At 41.6% G+C, this 19,631-nt stretch overlaps 1 protein-coding gene across 1 annotated transcript in view; it reads left to right on the top strand.

Moving 5' to 3' along the window:
- The window catches only part of SYNE1 (spectrin repeat containing nuclear envelope protein 1), a 575,530-nt gene that overhangs the window by 209,483 nt on the left and 346,416 nt on the right, over positions 1 to 19,631 (top strand). The window contains exons 17-21 of the mRNA XM_066595961.1: positions 2,870 to 3,034; positions 4,213 to 4,365; positions 5,621 to 5,764; positions 8,153 to 8,326; positions 10,394 to 10,552. Coding sequence (XP_066452058.1) covers positions 2,870 to 3,034; positions 4,213 to 4,365; positions 5,621 to 5,764; positions 8,153 to 8,326; positions 10,394 to 10,552 — 795 coding nt within the window. The remainder of the gene's footprint in view (positions 1 to 2,869; positions 3,035 to 4,212; positions 4,366 to 5,620; positions 5,765 to 8,152; positions 8,327 to 10,393; positions 10,553 to 19,631) is intronic.

Genomic DNA, 19,631 nt, shown 5'->3' with positions numbered 1-19,631 from the left:
GGTTCCCCTCTGATAGGACCACTGCTTGTATTACAGCACGACTATTCGTCTTGTAAAACCACATTTCACTTTCAGCACCCACTGAAGGGAAATTGCTGTCTACCACAGATTCCCCACCAAAATCAGCTGTGTGTTGGGGCAATCAACCGTTTGCGCCAGAAGCCCCATTCTGAAAAGGGAGTTTGTCTGATGGCACAACACCTTTAATAACTGAGCGCCATTAGTTGTAATTTTGGAGTATTATTGAGTGTTGGCTGCTTTACAGCTGGCAGCCTTCCTCTATTAGGCATAATTTCTCATTAATGGCACTTACTTATTTGCATACAGGAAACCTAGGTCTGTTTACTGATAGCGCCTGGGAATGTCAGGGGATCCGCATTATGATGGACTTCCAGAGAGAATAGTGAGGGTATGTTCACACAACAGAATTATCTGTGACGATTTCCTTCTCTAAAAACTGTGGAAACACTCATTTCCGCACTGGAATCCTGGATGTGGATTTTGCACATTGGGAAAATTTGTCATTCAAATCTGTGCCAAAAACTGCTGCAGAAAGCCGTGTATTTTGACGCCCTTTTCAGAGGCGGTAGTCGCCACGGAAGATTTCTTCGTATAAACATACACTTACAGTACAAGCCATGTGGATGAGATTTAAGAAATCTCGTCCACTTCTTGCGGTAAAAATCTGCATGACATCCGCAGCAAAATAGACGTTGGATACGAATTATAAATCTGCATCGTGTCAATTTATGCTGCAGATTTTCAGTGCAGATTTCACCTCTTTATATAAGAGGGAGAAACTCGTACCTAAATCCCCAGTGAATTTTCTACTGCAAGAAACCCGCACCGTGTGAAGATAACCTGAAGCAGCGGGGAGGTGCCAACTGATAGATTAACCCTGAGGAATTAGTATGGCTGGCAGTGATGATCAGTCAGCTGCTTCCTGTCTCAGGCTCTTACTAATGGGAAAACATTTCCCAACTATGCCTGACTGAAATATTTTGCAGTGATAATGTTAGTTGGACATAATGTTACAGCTAGTCACACTGCATGGTCTATTATTACTAGTTGTCATGGAAACACCTACATACTACCTATTATAGAGAGCAATGTATGTAATTGTTTGGTTTCTAGTTGGACTTTCTTAGCTACAAGATCCCACCGCTGTGCAGCATTCTGTGAATCTGGTTTATTTAAACCAGTTGTCCGGGTGTGATTGAAAAAGAAAAAAAATAGATCTAATAAGTAGCTGTACTTACCCATCCTATTCCCCGGCAATCCAGTGCTGCAGCCCCACGGTCCTTACAGTCTTTGTTTAGGAATGACTACCACTTGGCTGCTGCAGCCAATCAAGGGCAGTAATGGTCAGGTGCCGTTCTCCTGGCATCATGGTTGCCAGCATCAGGGCGGTGATGCCAGATAAACAGCACATGACTGCTGCAGCCTCTGATTGGCTACAGTGGTCAGGTGGTAACTATTCCTAAGCAAAGACTGGGATCACTGCTGGATCGCTCGGTGAGAGTATTGGTAAGTACTGCTGCTCCTGGAACAGTTTTGTATATATTTGTATAAAGTCATATCACACCTGGACAAGCCCTTCACTCACTTCTAATATCACTATGTACACACATAGCTAAGCATATTTTATTTATCCAAGTCTTGGGGCCTTACTGTATGTCTGTATGCCTCAGATTTCATTGGACACTTTATTATGAAAACATTCTTCCCTAGAAGGTTCAAACATAAGTTAGGCTTTGTTCACATCTTTACTGGAGGCTCTAATTGTAGCCTCTGGCTAGGATATGGCATGAAGTACTGAACACAATTGAGCAGCATGCAGCACTCTTTTGCCCAGTAAAATGGCAGAGGAAACGCCGGTACCATTCAGGTCTGGTTTGTGCTGGATCTGACAGTTCCAGTTCTCTCTTTTAGGACCCAAACAACGGAACCCCAAAGTGGGGTGAATCCAGCCTTAGAGAGGAGAGCGGCTCAATATCAGTGGCTTCCTCTGTTGTGTCTCCAGCCTTTCCATGTATCACATGTATGGCCACTATGTAATACTAAGTTTCTCTGCTGCAACTGTTTCCAAGGTGACTGGTGTTAACTTCCCTTTGCTATGACAGGCTTCATTTATAAGGGGGCAATTCCTGTAATTTACTTGTAAACACAACGTGTTATGGATTGTTCTGGTGGAGTTACAATCTGTCCTTACCATACATAAAAGCAGTGTAGATGTGAGGCAACTGGTGCAGCAATGTGTGGTATATACGCTTCCCACTGGCTTGGTACTCCAGTGGGATTTTAACAAATTTTACTGGGTGAACAAGTTGCTTACATACATTGCCTGCTTTGTGTTAGGGCAAATGGATGTAATAGAAGGGGGTACCCTGCTTAGTGCCCTCTCCTCTATTAGTGAGAAGTAGCTGCTCTCTGTGTTGGAAGCTCCGGCCCGAGGTCCCATCACAGGTGCAACTGAAAATACCGGAAGAAAAAGTGCTGCATGCAGCTTTTTCTTCCATACAAAAGTCAAGCAGCTGGGTAAAAAGCGGGCGGACCCCATTATAGTCAATCCCCAGCACAGGTGTGACAGCACCCTTAACTTATCTGTGCACTGCAGCGGTGCTTCATATGTCCTACACCAACAACAGGGGGTTCACTCTCATCTGTCTATTAGCTAGAACTTTCAGACGAATATGACTTAAAGTTAGATTGTTAGTGTCCCCGGGGAAGACATTGCTGTGCTCTCATGATCTACCACTTTGTGTGTTATTACTGTAGACTCTTAAAATTCTTGATCTGTTCTATGGATATTGAATGTAGCTCACCTCCCTAATACCATATGCACCTTATGGATTTGTTTCCTGTTTAGGAATTCTTTCGTCACTTGCCTCACCTGATCCAGCAGCACACGACAATGAACGACTCTGGTAATTTCCTGATTGAGACGTGTGATGACACAGTCTCTAAAGACATCAAACAGCAACTCCTGCTACTTAATGGGCGATGGAGAGAGCTTTTCATGGAAGTGAAACATGTATGTTATTTAATTTATTTACTCCTTGCTGCAGCCAAATTTACTGTGTTATATTAACTTCAGGTTGCAAGTATCAAATCCTATCGCTAATCTCAGATTACTGGATGAGCCCTTTGTTAGTTTTCCAAAAGATTTTAGTAAAATGATAAAGATTTCTTTTATGTGAGTCCAAAATAAAGCAGGTAGAAAGACATCAATCACAGCTATAAATAAAAGGGGTCATTCTTCCTGTTGGTAAAGAGGATATCGCATTTCTGATAGATTTCTGTTTCATGTTGGTTTATGCATTATACTTAAGAACCTTATGAATAATTTTACATTTGCTGGCTTGAGGCCGGTTTCACATCTGTGTCAGCCAATTGAAAATACTAGAAGGAAAAGCGCTGTATGCATACCGTCCAAAAGCCAAGCAGGTGAGCAGTATGTGCACCCTTTTATATCAGTGGGGTCCGTTCAGCGCTGTTTGGTTCCATCCAGAGACAGAGCCATTCAGCTGCGGAGATTCCCCTTTCCTGCTCTCTGAACGGAACAGGAAAACAGAATCCCTGCCGCAGATGTGAAACCCCCCCTTACTGTTTTACAGTTACTTGAAAATTCCCCCCAAATAGGGGTAAGACATACAACATATATCACTCAATTATGAATCTACCAGTTTATGTATACTATGGAATTCAATTGTGAACTATTGTATTGATTGCACTGCTTACAAATATATCAAAACAGACAATATTTGATGCAGCATTTTGGTATACTATGCTCATAATTGCTGCTTAGTGTGATCCAATTGGCTTGGTATCACAGTGTGAATGTACTCAAAGGGATTCTATTGGATTAATAACATGGAATCAATATAATTAACAGTCATCCGCTTTGGTCACAATGTCTCATCAAATTAAAAATGGTTCTTAAGAATTGGTAAGTGTGTGTCCATATTGAGACTCACGTAAAATAAAAAAAAGGTGATTTGCATCTTTATCTATTTTTTTAGTTATTAGACAATTTTATCTTCTGTTAAAATTCTTGGACAACTATTTTAAAAAGTCAGTCTCTAAGATATAAATCATTTCATGTGAACATGTTGTAATAGTTCTGAGATATAATAGCTCCTGACAAACGTGCCAATGATAGTGCTGTGACAGTCTGTAAATATTTGATTCTTCTGTTCTGATATTACGCAGTATGCTCGAGCAGATGAATTTGAACGCGCGAGGAAGGAATATGCAGATGGCTTGATAGCACTCGCAGCATTCGCAGAAGGAGGCAACGAGAGAATCTCCATCCCTCTGGAAGTGTCCTTTCTAAACGTTAAAATGTTCGTCCAAGATTTGGAGGCATGTCTCTTGCAATTGTGAATACTTTTATTGTGCATTTGTGTATCATCTGTGAATTTAGATGGGTATCAGAATATTTAGGTTTTGCGGTGTGAAGCTTAACCAGTGGTAATGGACAAGCAGGGAATTTATGAAGAGTTAAATGCCACAATTGTAGCATGAGAATTCACAAATAATGGTGTAGACCGCATTTGCTAAGTAATTTGTGACTTTTCCCTTTGGAAGGGGTTTAGTAGAAATTGGTGTAAATTATAGTGCAGATCTATGTTATCTATGTTAGCTCATGTCTAAGGTAGATGCCACTTTCAAGCCCATGAACACCCAAAGATGCACCAAACTTTTTTGGAAATGTGCTTTAGAATGCGCCTCGCTAGCAGTTTCAGGTGCTTTTATAGCTAAAAAAGAAAAAGTGGACTTACCTGGTGCCAGAAGGGTTAATCCGGTGGTAAACCTGTTGTCCACGTTTGCCTTCAGCAGGTTTCTTGCTTCTCCGTATGTCCTTTTGGAGCGGCGTCCGGGGAAATCCTTTCACCGTGTTTGCAAGCACGGTCTGGTTGGATAATAAAGTTTAAAATAAAGAACAAAAATATCCCGCGCCTTGAAAGAAACCAATCTTTTTTTTTAAATTTTGTTTAAAACAACGCGTTTCGACACATAATTGTGTATTTATCAAGTTTATACCTAAACTTGATAAAGACACAATTATGTGTCGAAACGCGTTGTTTTAAACAAAATTAAAAAAAAGATTGGTTTCTTTCAAGGCGCGGGATATTTTTGTTCTTTATTTTAAACTTTACCAAACTTTTTTGGAGACATGCACCTCGTAATAGATTTAGTTTATCTTAATATAGCGCACTACTGTTTAAGACTGATGTATGATTACCATTTTTAGCAAATTCCTTTCAGGATATACAAAGGACATGTCAAATTTTAGTTACTGTATTTACAATATGTATTAGCTGAAGAACTGAGGGAAAATATAAGCCAGTGTTTGCTAACCAGGAATGCTGAAGTCATAGTGTGCCTTAGGAGCTTGGAAGAGGTGCCCCGGAAGACAGCAACAGAAAGCGCTGCCACTTTTACAGTAGTAATCTCTATTCTTTATACCATGAGGAAAGCTCTGACAGCTATTGAAATACAGACATGATTCTGGCCTCTTCCCTTAATCCTCTTTCTGTACAGACATATTTGTGACAGTACATGGCCAAAAATTGCATAGATTTCAAAAGTTTGGCAAACCTCTTGTCGTTCACAGGATATCAAACAGAAAATGCCCATCATTGAAGCTCAGTATAAGTCAGTGACAAGAATGGCGCAGCTTCTCACCAAGGAAACTCCTCCAACTGAATCCAGTGAGATGTTGGCAGCTGTGTCCAGGATAAAGGACCAACTCAATAAAGTGAGTAGCTGATATTTCCATGGAACACAAATTTAAAATTGTAGTTTAACTTTCACTTCTCAAGAGAATGTTCTATCTGTCTTCACGCAGGAATATTTTTAATGAAAGTGGCTCTCCTTTCTGAAACATTATGCAACTTTCTAATATAGTTTGTGTTTTAACATTTTACCATGAATGGCGTAAATAAGAAATATGGAACAATACCTCTGCAGCGCCACCCTTTGGATGGCACTATTCCTGCAAATCAATTTCAGATCCTTTATACAGGTCTTTATGACAATGGCCGGGAATTGAAAACCAAGCCAGAATCCATGTACAGACAGCTGTTTCAGGGTTTTTGCTACCTCATCAGTGTGCAGTAGGATTCTGGCTTGGCTAGAGAGAAAACCTGTGACGTGGGTCTGGAGGGGTATAATCTCCCCTTAAGGAGAGCACCAAGAAGGTGTGTGGAGACACCTAAAAGGTGAGAGAGGAGACTTATAAGGCCACGCATGCTCCTCTGGGAAATATATGCAAATAAGGAAGATTGAAGAGTAGCTCTGCAGCGCCACCTATTGGATGGCAGCACTCCTGGAATTCAATGTCCGACCCTTTATACAGGTCATTATAACAATGATAGGAAATGGAAAACCAAGCCAGAATCCATGCACACTCTTGATTACACTCAAAGGATGAAAATCTACCCTTACTTAAGGTGCTTTCACACCTGTGTTAATGCTTAGTTCAGGATCTCCATCTTTCTGTTCCGTTTTGGAGGAGAGAAACTGAAATAAAACAGATCTGTTTTTTCTTTATTGATTTCAATGGGGTTTCAAAAGAAATGGAAAGCAGTCAATTTGCTTGCATTCCATTTGGTTTCCTTTTTTTGTACAGCATAAATAGCGCAGTCTGCAATGTTCTTTTTCCATAAGAACATTGAAAACCTAACGCAAAGGAAATACATAGAAGCCTATCTGTTTTCTTTCTGATTTTTTGAAACTCCATTGGAATCAATGAGAAAAAAATCATATAGTTTTTTCTATTTTATTTCAGTTTCTCTCCTCCAAAAACAAAGCAGAAGACAGAAACCCTGAACGGATTCTAACACAGGTGTGAAAGCAGTCTAATTCTGCTCACACAACTAAAGGGGTTGTCCCGCGCCGAAACGGGTTTGTTTTTTTTTCAATAGCCCCCCCGTTCGGCGCGAGACAAACCCGATGCAGGGGTTTTAAAAAAAAACCGGATAGTACTTACCCGAATCCCCGCGCTCCGGTGACTTCTTACTTACCTTGCGAAGATGGCCGCCGGGATCTTCACCCACGGTGGACCGCAGGTCTTCTCCCATGGTGCACCGTGGGCTCTGTGCGTTCCATTGCCGATTCCAGCCTCCTGATTGGCTGGAATCGGCACACGTGACGGGGCAGAGCTACGAGGAGCAGCTCTCCGGCACGAGCGGCCCCATTCAGAAGGGAGAAGACCGGACTGCGCAAGCGCGTATAATCGGGCGATTAGATGCTGAAATTAGACGGCTCCATGGAGACGGGGACGCTAGCAACAGTACAGGTAAGTGAATAACTTCTGTATGGCTCATAATTAATGCACGATGTACATTACAAAGTGCATTAATATGGCCATACAGAAGTGCTGAACCCCACTTGCTTTCGCGGGACAACCCCTTAAGGCTGGGGTCACACAGGTCATATTCCCGGCGGAAATCTTGCAGTTTTGCCGCAGCAAAAAAACGCAAGATTTACGCCAGGAAAGCGCAGCTTCAAAATCTGCAGCACTGAGCTTTTTCCACATGCTTTTCTGTTGCGGCCGGCGCTCCCATAGAGAGGAGCGAGGACGCAGCGGAAAAAAGAAATGGACATGCCGCGACCGGGAAATCCGCGCCACAGCGCCAGCTTCTGCCGGCTTCGTTGCGGCGGATTGGCCGTCTGGTGTAGACGAGATTTTTGACAAATCTCGTCCACGTGGCTGGCTAGCCCCGGAATTAGCGGCCGCAGGCGGATTTGCTTCAGAGAAATTCTGCATGGAATTTCCACAGCAAATTCACCCTGTGTGAACCCAGCTGTCATGGAATATAAAGTGTTAAGTTTCAGAATGCAATAAGTGTATGTTTCTTACCTTATATTGGACTATTGATCCGATAACACAGCCAAAGGGTTTATTATAGTGTATCAGCATAGGCAATCATCTGTGAGTTAAACAGAACAGCATAATTCTCCATTGTGTGCAGGCAGCCATCTTGAAAGTAGTAAGGAACTAAACCGTAACTGAAAGCTGCATTACTGTATAAAGTTATCAGTATTTGTTCACAATGTGTCTGAAGTTATTTCTTATTTTTTGAACTGTTTTGTATGCCAACACATGAATGACAGATTCATGTCTATCTTTCCATGTCCTTAGATAAGAGAGCGGTATCCCCCTCTTCTTTATGAATCACAACAACTTCTTACACCACTTGGAGAGTTTGAAAATCAGTTGACCAACTTTTATGATTGTCTTGAGAAATTGAGTGGAATTATCTCAATGTCGGACTTAGATTTACAGTCCATCTCCGTCTTTAAACAAAAACAAAGGGTATGTACCAAGGGTCAGGTACAGAACAGTTTGTAAATGATCTGTGAGGTATATGCAGCTCATACAGTGGTCTTAGTTTTGTAATGGAGATCTTTAGCTTATCCTTTTCATTTGTTTAGCTCCAACGTGTTCCTTCTCATTGAGATTTTAACTAACTTAAGGGGCCACTCTGGGGGTTTGTTTTTCCTTCATTATGTAGCTATCCAACCGGTTTATAGAGGTGAGCTAGTGTTACCTTGGTTAGTTATTCTTTTCTATCTGAAGTTCCTGGCTTTCTTCTCAGATGGTCATGTTATCTGAGTTCTGAGCAGATCAGATTTACTTGGGATTATGTTGTATGAAATTTGTAAATTTCATAGTCTCTGTTATGCTGTAATATGGTGCCTACCAGATAAACTGCTTAGAGGGGGACACATACTTTTATCACAGTTACAGATGATGATCACAACTCCTATCAAACAGTTATAATAGAGGAGATCATAGCTTATCCCCCTGACTATATAGTTATAGTCTGCAGTTTATTTAGGTGAATACAAAGGTAATGTAATTAAACTGTTCCCCCAGTAGGCAGAAATAGTATAGCCTCTAGCTAATGCTGTGCTCATGCATCATGGGATTGATTTGAAACTGAAAGTAAAAAATTTCAGCATTAAGAAGGTGCCAAATAAGCATCAGACAGGAAGCTGCACTACATGGAAGTGACTGTAAAGTATAGAGGAGACCTCCAGAGTGTGACAAACAATCAGGTGAGAGATGCTTGGAAAAAAGTGTGTTTTTTTCACAGGACTGGCCCTTTAATCTCCAAGTCTTGTATTTCGCATCTCTAATTTTTAAAATAAAAAAATGCAGATATGTCCACTGTTACCTTCTCCACAAATCTCATTAAAGAATCCAATTTCTCACTGTACAAATTCAATACATTATTGCACCATATTAGAAAAACACTCAACAGGCTGCAAGTCAGATCACAACCACTGGGTGGCCAAACATAGGCAGCGGATTCCGGCTGTGAGCCTGGCTGGCAGCCCTGCATACCTTATTTTCCTGTAATGCATATAACTGCCACGGCTTGCTGTCAGACATGCACAGTACAGTTTTGTTTTTTTGTCAATATTTGTATTTCCCGCACCGTCGCTAAGCAATGACGCCATTTTAATTGCGTATAAGCTGTGGGTCGGACGGCCTTAATGACCAACTGCACAGAGTCTGTCTGCATAGAGCATGCTGCAATTTTTCCTCCACTCGTGGAATACACAATTCATATCCACGAGTGTGAGCGAAAAAACACATTTACACAGTTTTCAATGGCCGTGTTTTGCCACGAATCCTCCACGCAGACGCCGTTCAGGGATTACACCTATTTGAGCCTGGCCATAGTTAAATATAGCATGCACATCTCCTCACAGAGTATTGTTTTTCTCTTAGCTGGTCAAGGGAGACACATTTGTTTTTTGCCCAACCAGTCGTCTAGCTTGTCCAAGTGTATTCAATATGTAGACGGAAGAGTAGGAGGCGTGGTTGTAGCTTCAGTCTCTTTCTTGAAAAAAAAAAGCATAATTAAAGGGTTTTTCTGGGGTAAATATTATTGATGTCATTAGTAGTTGATCAACTGGGGTCTGTCACTCGAGACCCCGACCTACCAGCTGATATTGCAACCGACAGTGTCGCAATTACACAAGGATTGGAGCGGAAGTCTCTGCTCCGACCTCTGTGTAGTGGCTGGCGCATTTAACTGCAGGCACGGAGCCCATTGATTTTAATGAGAGCTGCACTTACAGTTACAAGCACCAGCCACTACGCAGAGACTTCCGCAGCTTCCGCTCCGACCCCTGAGTAATTGCCGCGCTGTCAGTGGTAATTTCAATATTTTCAGTTTTCTGGTCACTAGTACTTTCCCCAGGAAACCCTTTTAAGCAGGCTAGACACAACATTTCTGGCTACACTTCAAACAACACAGATCTACATTTGTCTAATAAATTATTCTAATTTTGTTCACAGTTGACCAAAATATTTGAAGGTTCGTGTTTCCACGGTAGAGCAATCTTACCTTTTGTTTTTATTTTGTAGGAATTATTTTCATACCAAGAGAGCTGTAAAAAAGCCTTGGTTTTGATTGAGAAGAATGGCCAAGCTGTCCACAAAGCGTTGACAATCAGTAAATCATTACACCATTTTGACCGTTCTGGTCTCCAGAAGAAAATAACAGATGCTCAGTCTGCCTTTCAGGTGATTTGCAGCGCATGGCTTCAACTCTAATATACTAAACTCACATTTTGTAGATTTATTTTTTTTGATTGTCCATTTTCTAGGGTTTTTTCCAACCCGTAACCACTTCCTGTATTTCAGTCTACATCGGTTATAAGGAATTGCTGTGAGACACAATGCAGAACGCAAAGCAATAAGGGAATCCTCATAGCACACTTCTGGGAAATTGCCTTTAAAAGATATTGTGCTTTGTATTAAAAAGTTGTTTTTAAAAACATTGTGTGCCTCCAGTCAATTGTCTCTTTTTCAGGTTTTGAATGGTTTAGTATACTTCACACCTTGCTTTGTCTAATTCTATTCCGATAGTAGATTTACTCCTTTTTCTTCTGCATTAGGGTATGTTCGCACTTAACAGATTTGCAGCTAAATGTGGATTTCAAATCTGCACCACGGGTTAATTTATATTGTGGATTTTGTCCACAGCATGTGGATGGGATTTTTAAAATCCCATCCACAATGCTTATACTGTAAATACTGCAGAACTGTAATGCAAATCATAAACAATTAAGGTCAATTGTAGTTTTCGTTCATCTATATGATGATATATATATACACACACACACATACTGGCTTTAATCCTTAGAATTTAAATATATGCAACCGTTATTCTTAAGACTTGTTCAGATAATTGAAAGTTGTTGATAATGTAACTGAAAAATGTAGCTTCTGCTAGTGACAAGATCAATATCCCACCTTAAGGCTGGGGTCACGGCTGCAGGGGAAGAAAAAAAAATGAACATGCTGCGGCCAGCGAATCCGCACCACAGCACCGGCTTCTGACGCTTTGCCACGGCGGATTTGCTGTCCCATGTGGCCATGGCTGGCTAATAACGGGATTAACGGCCGCAGGCGGATTTGCCGCAGTGAATTTCTGGACGGAATTTTCGTGACAGATCCACCCAGTGTGAACCCAGCCTAAACAAACACATTTTTAAGAATGATATTGGAGAAGGTGTCAACATTTTCAACAGTTTTTCTTTAAATTATCCCTTAACAAAAAATGGTGGTCTTCTGTTAAGGCCCATTTACACCAGCAGATGATCGCTCAAAGATCACTCAAACGACAGTTTGAGTGACAGCTTTGAGCGATCCTTTTGCATAACCTATTAAGTAGCTATTCAGCTACTAAATAGCAATTAAGTGTGCAAATGAAGCCTTCTCTGAATGCAGTTAATAGCCGGAGGGCTATTATCTGTGCTCAGATCCTTTGTTCTCCATGGGGAAACAATGCTATCAGCACTCCCTGTGGAGAACTTCTGATAAGAGTGAAGGCTCATTTTTAGGTTGGACTGCATTTAATGATCAGCTAGCAGTGCCCGAAAAGCGCACAATGGGCGCGTGTTTAGACGTGCCGATGATTGCTAAAACAATCACCGATTAGCGATTTTTAAGCGATCATCAGCTGGTGTATATGGGCCTTTAGGAACAGGTATAATTAACAACAGCTGCAAACTTGGCATGGAAATTCTTTGCTTTCCAATTAGTGTGTTCTATTGAACACTAACCCATGCTGTAACATCTACCATCACCTTTCTTATGCTGCCTGTTGAGTCCTACGTAACATCCTTGAGGAGTTGAGCTAAATCTGCTTTTAGTCAAGTTATAGAAGTATAGAAGGCATTTATAGTTCACATCAATATTTTTTCTGTCTGCCAAATGTTATACATAATGCTGCATGCACACGGGTGGGTCGGATTCCATATGCAGAATCTAGCCCTGGCAGCAGCGGTGTCTGCACGTATCTGCTTTCTTTCGCTTAATCTGTACTGTGGATGGTTCGAATGGCAAGCCGTCTGACATGCGCAATACATATTTTCTTTTGTAGCTTCTGCCTTTCCCACATCATCACCTAGCGATCACGCCGAAGGTCAATTACGAAACGGCCGCGGATCGGATGGTTTCCATGGACTTCAATGGAAGTTGTCCGTGCGGAATCCATGGAAAAATGTAGCTTGCTGTGATTTTTCATTCGCGAGGGGAAACCGCAATTGATTTTCGCCTGTGTGCATGAATAATCACTTTTGCTACTATAGTCAGTATTTGCTGTGGAATCTGGAGGCGGACACCCACTCCTGATTCTGCAATGCAAATTAGCCCATGTGCAATGCATGCACCCTTAGTGATATGGGGATCTTTGTGCATATCAATTATGGTCTAATATTAGCAAAAGTGACTATTCTTAGTGACAAATTTCCATCTGATAGGACCATCGGACTGAGAATCCGTACATGTACAGTATGGAGACGGAAAGATGTTAACAGCTTGCAGTGATCAGACTCACCTTTTGGCACAAAAATGAAATTCGACAGCTCCAGCACTGTGAAGGGTAGTCTGACAATAGAAAGATATCTTACTGACTGGATGTCGGTTGGAATTATTCTTTATGACATTAGTTTGCTGACACATTATCGACATGCAAGTAGTATTCTCATTTACCATGTAGTGATATATGGTCAATTCAAAATATCACTACACCGCTTTGAAACACATTGATAAATGCGTCAGCCAGGGGACTCAGAAACTCTTAGGTCTACATTTTGTAAGACTGTCGTATCTTACGTCAGTCTGAGAAACAAGACATTTGGAGTGATTTACAGCAAATTTATTAAAAAGCCTATATTTCTTAATAAAACTGGCAGTCAAAGTGAAAAGCCAAAGTCAAAGAAGTCAAAGTGAAAAGCTATGAGCAGGCATCGGTTTGTGCCAAAACTTGCACCTTTTTGAGGCTTTCATAATAAATTTGACTGAAACAGCAGTCATTCTCTGTAGACTATGCACACACTTCTCAGCACTTTCTCAGCAAAACTTGAATAAAGAGAACTGTAATTTTCTGTGCAAATTTGACATATTTTCCTACTTTTTTTGGTGAAGCTTACACCACAAACTGCTTAATAAATGTGGGCCTTATACTTGGTCCACATTTACTTAAAAGTCCATGTTATATCTGCAAATAATGACCATTTTTTCATACACGTGCCGCTCTGTGTGGCCTCTGTATTTGGTTCATGTGTCAGGTTTTTTTCTCTGTATGCCAGGTGTTTTATATGTGTGAAAAAAAAAATGTAAACACGTTCAATTATTTTTTTCTGCCTCATTTTAAAAAACTGGCCAGCACACGGATTGCACATGCATGGCATCCGTGTCCTGTCTGTTTTTTGCTCACCCCATTGACATGAATGGATGATTCTCTTCCATAAAACAGATAAGAATAGTGTATGCGATGAGTTTTTTCACAGTCTGTGTTTTGTACCATACAAGAATATGGGTCCGTATGCTGTCTACATGGAGTCCGTATCTTTTACAGACTACACACGGATGAGTAAAACGCTAGTGTGCCGGAAGCCTTAAGCCTGGTTTAGACACAACGATAATCGTTGTGTTCTTTACAGCACAAGATGATCGCTCCAAAGTTGAGCAATCACCTTGCGCTCCGAGCAGGGGATTCAGAAGACAAGCGGGGCCGCTTGTCTTCTGCATCCAGCTGTGCCCTGCTCGGAGCACCCAGCTGTTAGACAGCTGAGTGCTCCAAGCGGGGGATGCAGAAGACAAGCGGCCCCACTTGTCTTCTGCATCCAACTGTTCCCCGCTCGGAGCACCTGGCTTTTATACAGCCGAGTGCTCCGAGCAGGGGATGCAGAAGACAAGCGGGGCTGCTTGTCTTCTGCCTCCAGCTGTTCCCCGCTCGGAGCGCCAGGCTGTTATACAGCTGAGTGCTCCGAGCCGGGTATGGAGAACACAGCTGGACAGATTTGTTCTTCATACGCAGCCTGTCTTCAGGGGGCGGGATACAGCTGAAACAATAGTATCAGCTGTATCCCCGCTGTGAATTCCTGATAACTGATCGATGATCTATAATAATAATCTTTATTTGTATAGCGCCAACTTATTCCGCAGCTGAAAGATCACCGATCAGCGACAGCTTAACGAAAACTGCACGATGTTAGTGCAGTTAGACACAACGATTATCGCTCAAAAGATGGCTTTGAGCGAAAATCTTTTTGTCTAAAAGGGCCTTTAGTGTGTAAACACAATGAAAGTTATCTTTAGGGAAAATCCTTTAGGTAAATTAGTGCATACTAGTCGTGACTAAACTAGTAAAAACTCAATATATTGCACTAAATTCATCACCTCTGACACTTATTTCAGCATTTAGTAAACGCTAAATATCTACACATATAGCAAACCTTAACATGACTATTTTAACCTTTTTTTTAACCTCAAACCATTGAAAAGCTATTGTTATATCAACACAATGGAAACATTAAAAATCTGTGTAAATGGCAAACTGTGACACAGAACTTGTAACGTGTTAATGCTCACACTAAACTTTCTACATCTATATATGCAAGGGCTTGGTAAATTACTGAGTGAAGTCATGTGCTGTGGGAATATGTATACCAATTCACAGTGGCTAAGATTAACATAGATGCTACAAACATTCACATCACTTAGGGCTCACCCACGCAGGCGTATTGTGTATTTCAGTCACGTAAATATGCAACATATTTATGCGACCAAACTATGCATATTCCCTACATATGGTGGCGTTCTTTTGGACGTGCATGAACGTGCACAAAAAAGGAAAGCAAGTATGCCACATGGATGCCCATGTAGGCCCCAGTTACTGTGCAAATATGCATCTATCATGCATATTTACTTCAAATTTGCGCATTCCCATTAATTTCAATAGACTGTTTTGGGGTATTATACACACCAAAATAGGGCATGCTGCAATTATTTTCACGCGTGTGAAAAGCGCAGGCCTGTATGGTCCAATGTAAATCATTGGGGTTTTAGCACTGGATTTTAAGCATGTAATGCACGGCACAAGTATTCTCGTGTGAGTGAACCCTTCGTTATGGGTTTAACAGCTTTTTCTTCCCATCTCTCCAGTGAATGAAATATGAAAACTAAAAGCATGACTTTCAGTACAAGTAAGATATGTCGATAAACCATCACATTCTTCAGCATCTAGAATTAATGTGATGCCAAATTAATGTAGCAGAGTATGAGAATTATGGTAAATGAAGATATATAATATTATCAAAAGAATGAAAATTTTCTGTAATTTTAACAAAATTATTTCCCAAATTTGAAGAGGAAAACAAAGAATTCCACTTCATAGTTCATAAAAGCACTTTGCTGCCATCCACTTACAGAGTTACTGCAGTTCTAGTACATTGCTTGGCTGCAGAAAACCATTCATGAGATATTACAACTACAAAAACCAATCTGTTAGGAATTTCAGCATCAGTTTTGTTATTTCTTAGATCCATTGCATAATTTAATGTGGAGATTCTCACTTCTAAAAGCTGCTGAGCAAGCAATTTGCTTTTATTCTATTTGGCAACTTGCCAGTACTTCAGGATTCTCAAGATTATTCTTTCTACCAAGATATCTCTCTTATAGTGATCCACAAAGGCCTTCATTTCAGTTTAGGGTATTTCTACTTGTGTCTAACCATGATGTGTGTTATGTTATTGGATTTTTGCACTTTTTGTGTTCTCAAATGGAAACATACCCTTATGCCTTGTTCTGCACTGTGTCTCATATGTATGGTAATTGGTCTCTGTTACAACCTATTTGACTACCAAAATGTGTCTTCCTCCAGTGTTTTACATAATTGTGAGATTGTTCTTTTTGTCTTGCACCATCATACAGTATACACACCAATCAGTCATAACATTAAAACCATCTGCCTAATATTGTGAAGCCTCCATGAATTGGGCTTGTTTTTCATCACATCCCACAAATGCTCAGTTAGATTGAGATCTGAAGAATTTGTAGGCCGAGTCAAGACCTCCAGCTTTTTGTCATGTCCCTCAAACCTTTCCTGAACACTTTTTGTAGTGCGGCAGGGCACAGTACCCTGCTGAAAGAGGCCAATGTCATAAGAGAATACCATTGTTATAAGGGATGTACTTGGTCTGCAACAATGTTTAGTCTATTATAGCAATTATTAACAATTTCAGGAATTTGTGATATAAGTAGCTCCCTGTGGGTTTGACCCAGATATACAAGTAGTCACTGCTAACATACATCAATGAGCCTTGATGTCAATGCATTTATTGCCCTGTCCTTCCTTGGACCACTTCTCTTAGGTAATAAGCGCTGCATTCCCTTGAACACGTAGAGTTTTGTTGATGCTCTGATCTAGTTGTCAGTTTGGCCCTTGCTATCTTCAAGATTTAAGTGTTTACTTGCGGCCTAATATATCCTATCCTTTGACAGCTGTCAGTGTTACAAGATAATCAGTGTCATTCATTTCACCTGTCAATAGTTTTAATATTATGGTTTATCAGTGTATGTTGTAAACGTTAGCTACCTAAGGAAATTTATATTCATACAAAAGTAAACTGGCACTACTCATCGTATCAGCCACTGCATCAAATGTCTCCATTATGAGAATCATAATTCATGCTCCTTATCCTTAAAGGGGTTGTCCCGCGCCGAAACAGGTTTTTTTTTTTTTAACCCCCCCCCCCCCCCCCTGTTCAGCGCGAGACAACCCCGATGCAGGGGTTAAAAAAACAAACCGGAGAGTGCTTACCTGAATCCCGGCGGTCCGGCGTCTTCATACTCACCTGCTGAAGATGGCCTACGGGGTCTGCTCCCTCCGTGGACCGCAGCTCTTCTGTGCAGTCCATTGCCGATTCCAGCCTCCTGATTGGCTGGAATCGGCACGTGACAGGGCGGAGCTACACGGAGCCGGCATTCTGCACGAGCGGCTGCATTGAAGAGAGCAGAAGACCCGGACTGCGCAAGCGCGGCTAATTTGGCCATCGGAGGCCGAAAATTAGTCGGCACCATGGAGACGAGGACGCCAGCAACGGAGCAGGTAAGTATAAAACTTTTGATAACTTCTGTATGGCTCATAATTAATGCACAATGTACATTACAAAGTGCATTAATATGGCCATACAGAAGTGTATAGACCCACTTGCTGCCGCGGGACAACCCCTTTAAATGGTTCTCCGTGATGTAGACCAGAAACTACACTGAACGATGACTGCACTAAGAACAGCTAGCATGCGACATCTTGTGATCAGTAACATGGTGCAATGTTCTTAAATAATATGCTGACCTTTCTTTTGCACAGCACAGCAAAAGGCAACGTTTTGGCAGTCATTGGTAAATGTGGTGACTTAAATAACCGTTGACTGATTGTTGGGGATTTGAGGTGTTATGCCAGCATTTATGAAACATTTGCATTTGTTGGTTGTTACCTAAACAAGGTATCAAGAAACTGGTTGAGTCATGGAAAAACATTCCATAGAAGATCTAACAGCAGCAGGCCATCTGTGGTGGATCCTAGAGGCAAGCGTCGGGTGGCACATCTTGTATCTCAGCAGTGACATGTCACATGTGGGCCAACTGACTCAGCAGTATAACAGCAAGGACATTAGACAAATTTTGACAAAGACCATGCAGCATACCTTGCATTAACTTGGGTTCAGTAGCCAAAGACTGACAAGGGTGCCACTGATGACTCTGCAACAATGCCTCGTATGGGCCTAGTAAAGACGTTGATGGACCTTTGACACACGGCAGAGAATCATCTGGAGTGATGAGTCCCATTTTCTGCTGAATCATATGGATGGCCAGGTCCATGTTTGGCTTAAACAATATGAAGCTGTATCCCATGGGTGCGCTGTTGGGGTTTGACAGGCCAGTGGTGGTATCATGGTCTGGGGAGCATTTTTTCAGCATGGCCTAGGACTGTTGGTCATTATACTACAATGCTTGAATGGTGAACTCCACAGGGACCTGTTAGCTGACCATCTGCACCTATAATTTCAGGAAGTATTCCCGACCATAGTGCTATTGTTCAACAGGACAATGCTCTGTGTCATTGAGCTTGTATCACTAAGGAGTGGTTGGAGGCAGGGCGTAGCTAAAGGCTCATGGGCCCGGATGCAAAAGTTTATATTGGGGCCCCCCAACTTCTCTTAACGCAGAGGCGTAACTTGAAGGTCCTGGGCCCCAATGCAAAGCCTGTAACAGAGCCCCCAACTATAATGATTTATTCATAGTACTGGGCTCCCTATATGGAGAAGAGAGGCCTTAAGGGTCCGCTAAGGCTCCTGGGCGCGGGTGCAACCGCACCCCCTATAGTTACACCAGTGGTTGGAGAAACACAACAGTGAATTCCCCATACTGCATTGGCCCCTAAACTCACCGGACTGTGACCCCATTGAACATGTTTGGTTTGAGATATGCTGGAAAGGGTTGGGAGATCTGCTTCTCTTTATCTTCAAAATATGCACCAACTGACGGACTTACTGCAGTAGGCATGGGTCGAGTTGATTATGGAGGATGTCTGAAAACCGTTATCGCTCAAAAAGGTGGACCAACCAGTTATTGAGTAGGTGTTCCTAATGCAGTTCTCGTTCAGTATATACACAAAGTAGAAAATCCACGACCCTTCACCCAGCTGGAATAGTAACAGCCCTTATTTAGGGTTTCATCGCAGTTATGCACTCGGGGGACAGATACAAAATAATCGATTCATCTGTATCTGCTCCTAAGCCCACCATACATAATTTGATTTATTCACAGCTTTTATCCAACCAATTTGACACTTGCCTGGCTGCCGCTTATAAAAAATTTCTAAAGACACCTATTCTTATTGTCCAAATCAGTCAATCACATGGCATTCTTTGTTTTATTAGAGCAATTTTAAAAATAAAAGCTGCACTCCATCAAATTGTTGTGCATAACAAGGCTAGTTTTTTACTGGATGCCCTAAAAACTATTCAATGGGTGCTCCTTTATCCACTGATTATCCTATAACCCCTCTGCAACTTGGTTCCTGGTACTGCTAGAAAGTGGGAGTAATATGCTAATTAAGCGTCCTACGTGACTGGTTCAGAACCTCCATCGCAAAATTCCACTTGAAAGCAGGATAAAACAGCAATGCAAACACTGCTATTTCGTCCTGCAAATTCCAGCAAAATGCCGGACTGCTTGCCAGAAATCGAATGGATCGCCATAATAGTCAATGTAGGGGCCATTCGATTCCAGCATAATACGGAGCCAT

Source organism: Eleutherodactylus coqui, chromosome 3 (genome assembly GCF_035609145.1).
Source record: "Eleutherodactylus coqui strain aEleCoq1 chromosome 3, aEleCoq1.hap1, whole genome shotgun sequence".
NCBI lineage: Eukaryota > Metazoa > Chordata > Amphibia > Anura > Eleutherodactylidae > Eleutherodactylus > Eleutherodactylus coqui.
The sequence above is the reverse complement of the archived record's forward strand: the minus strand, read 5'-3'. Positions and strand labels throughout refer to the sequence as shown.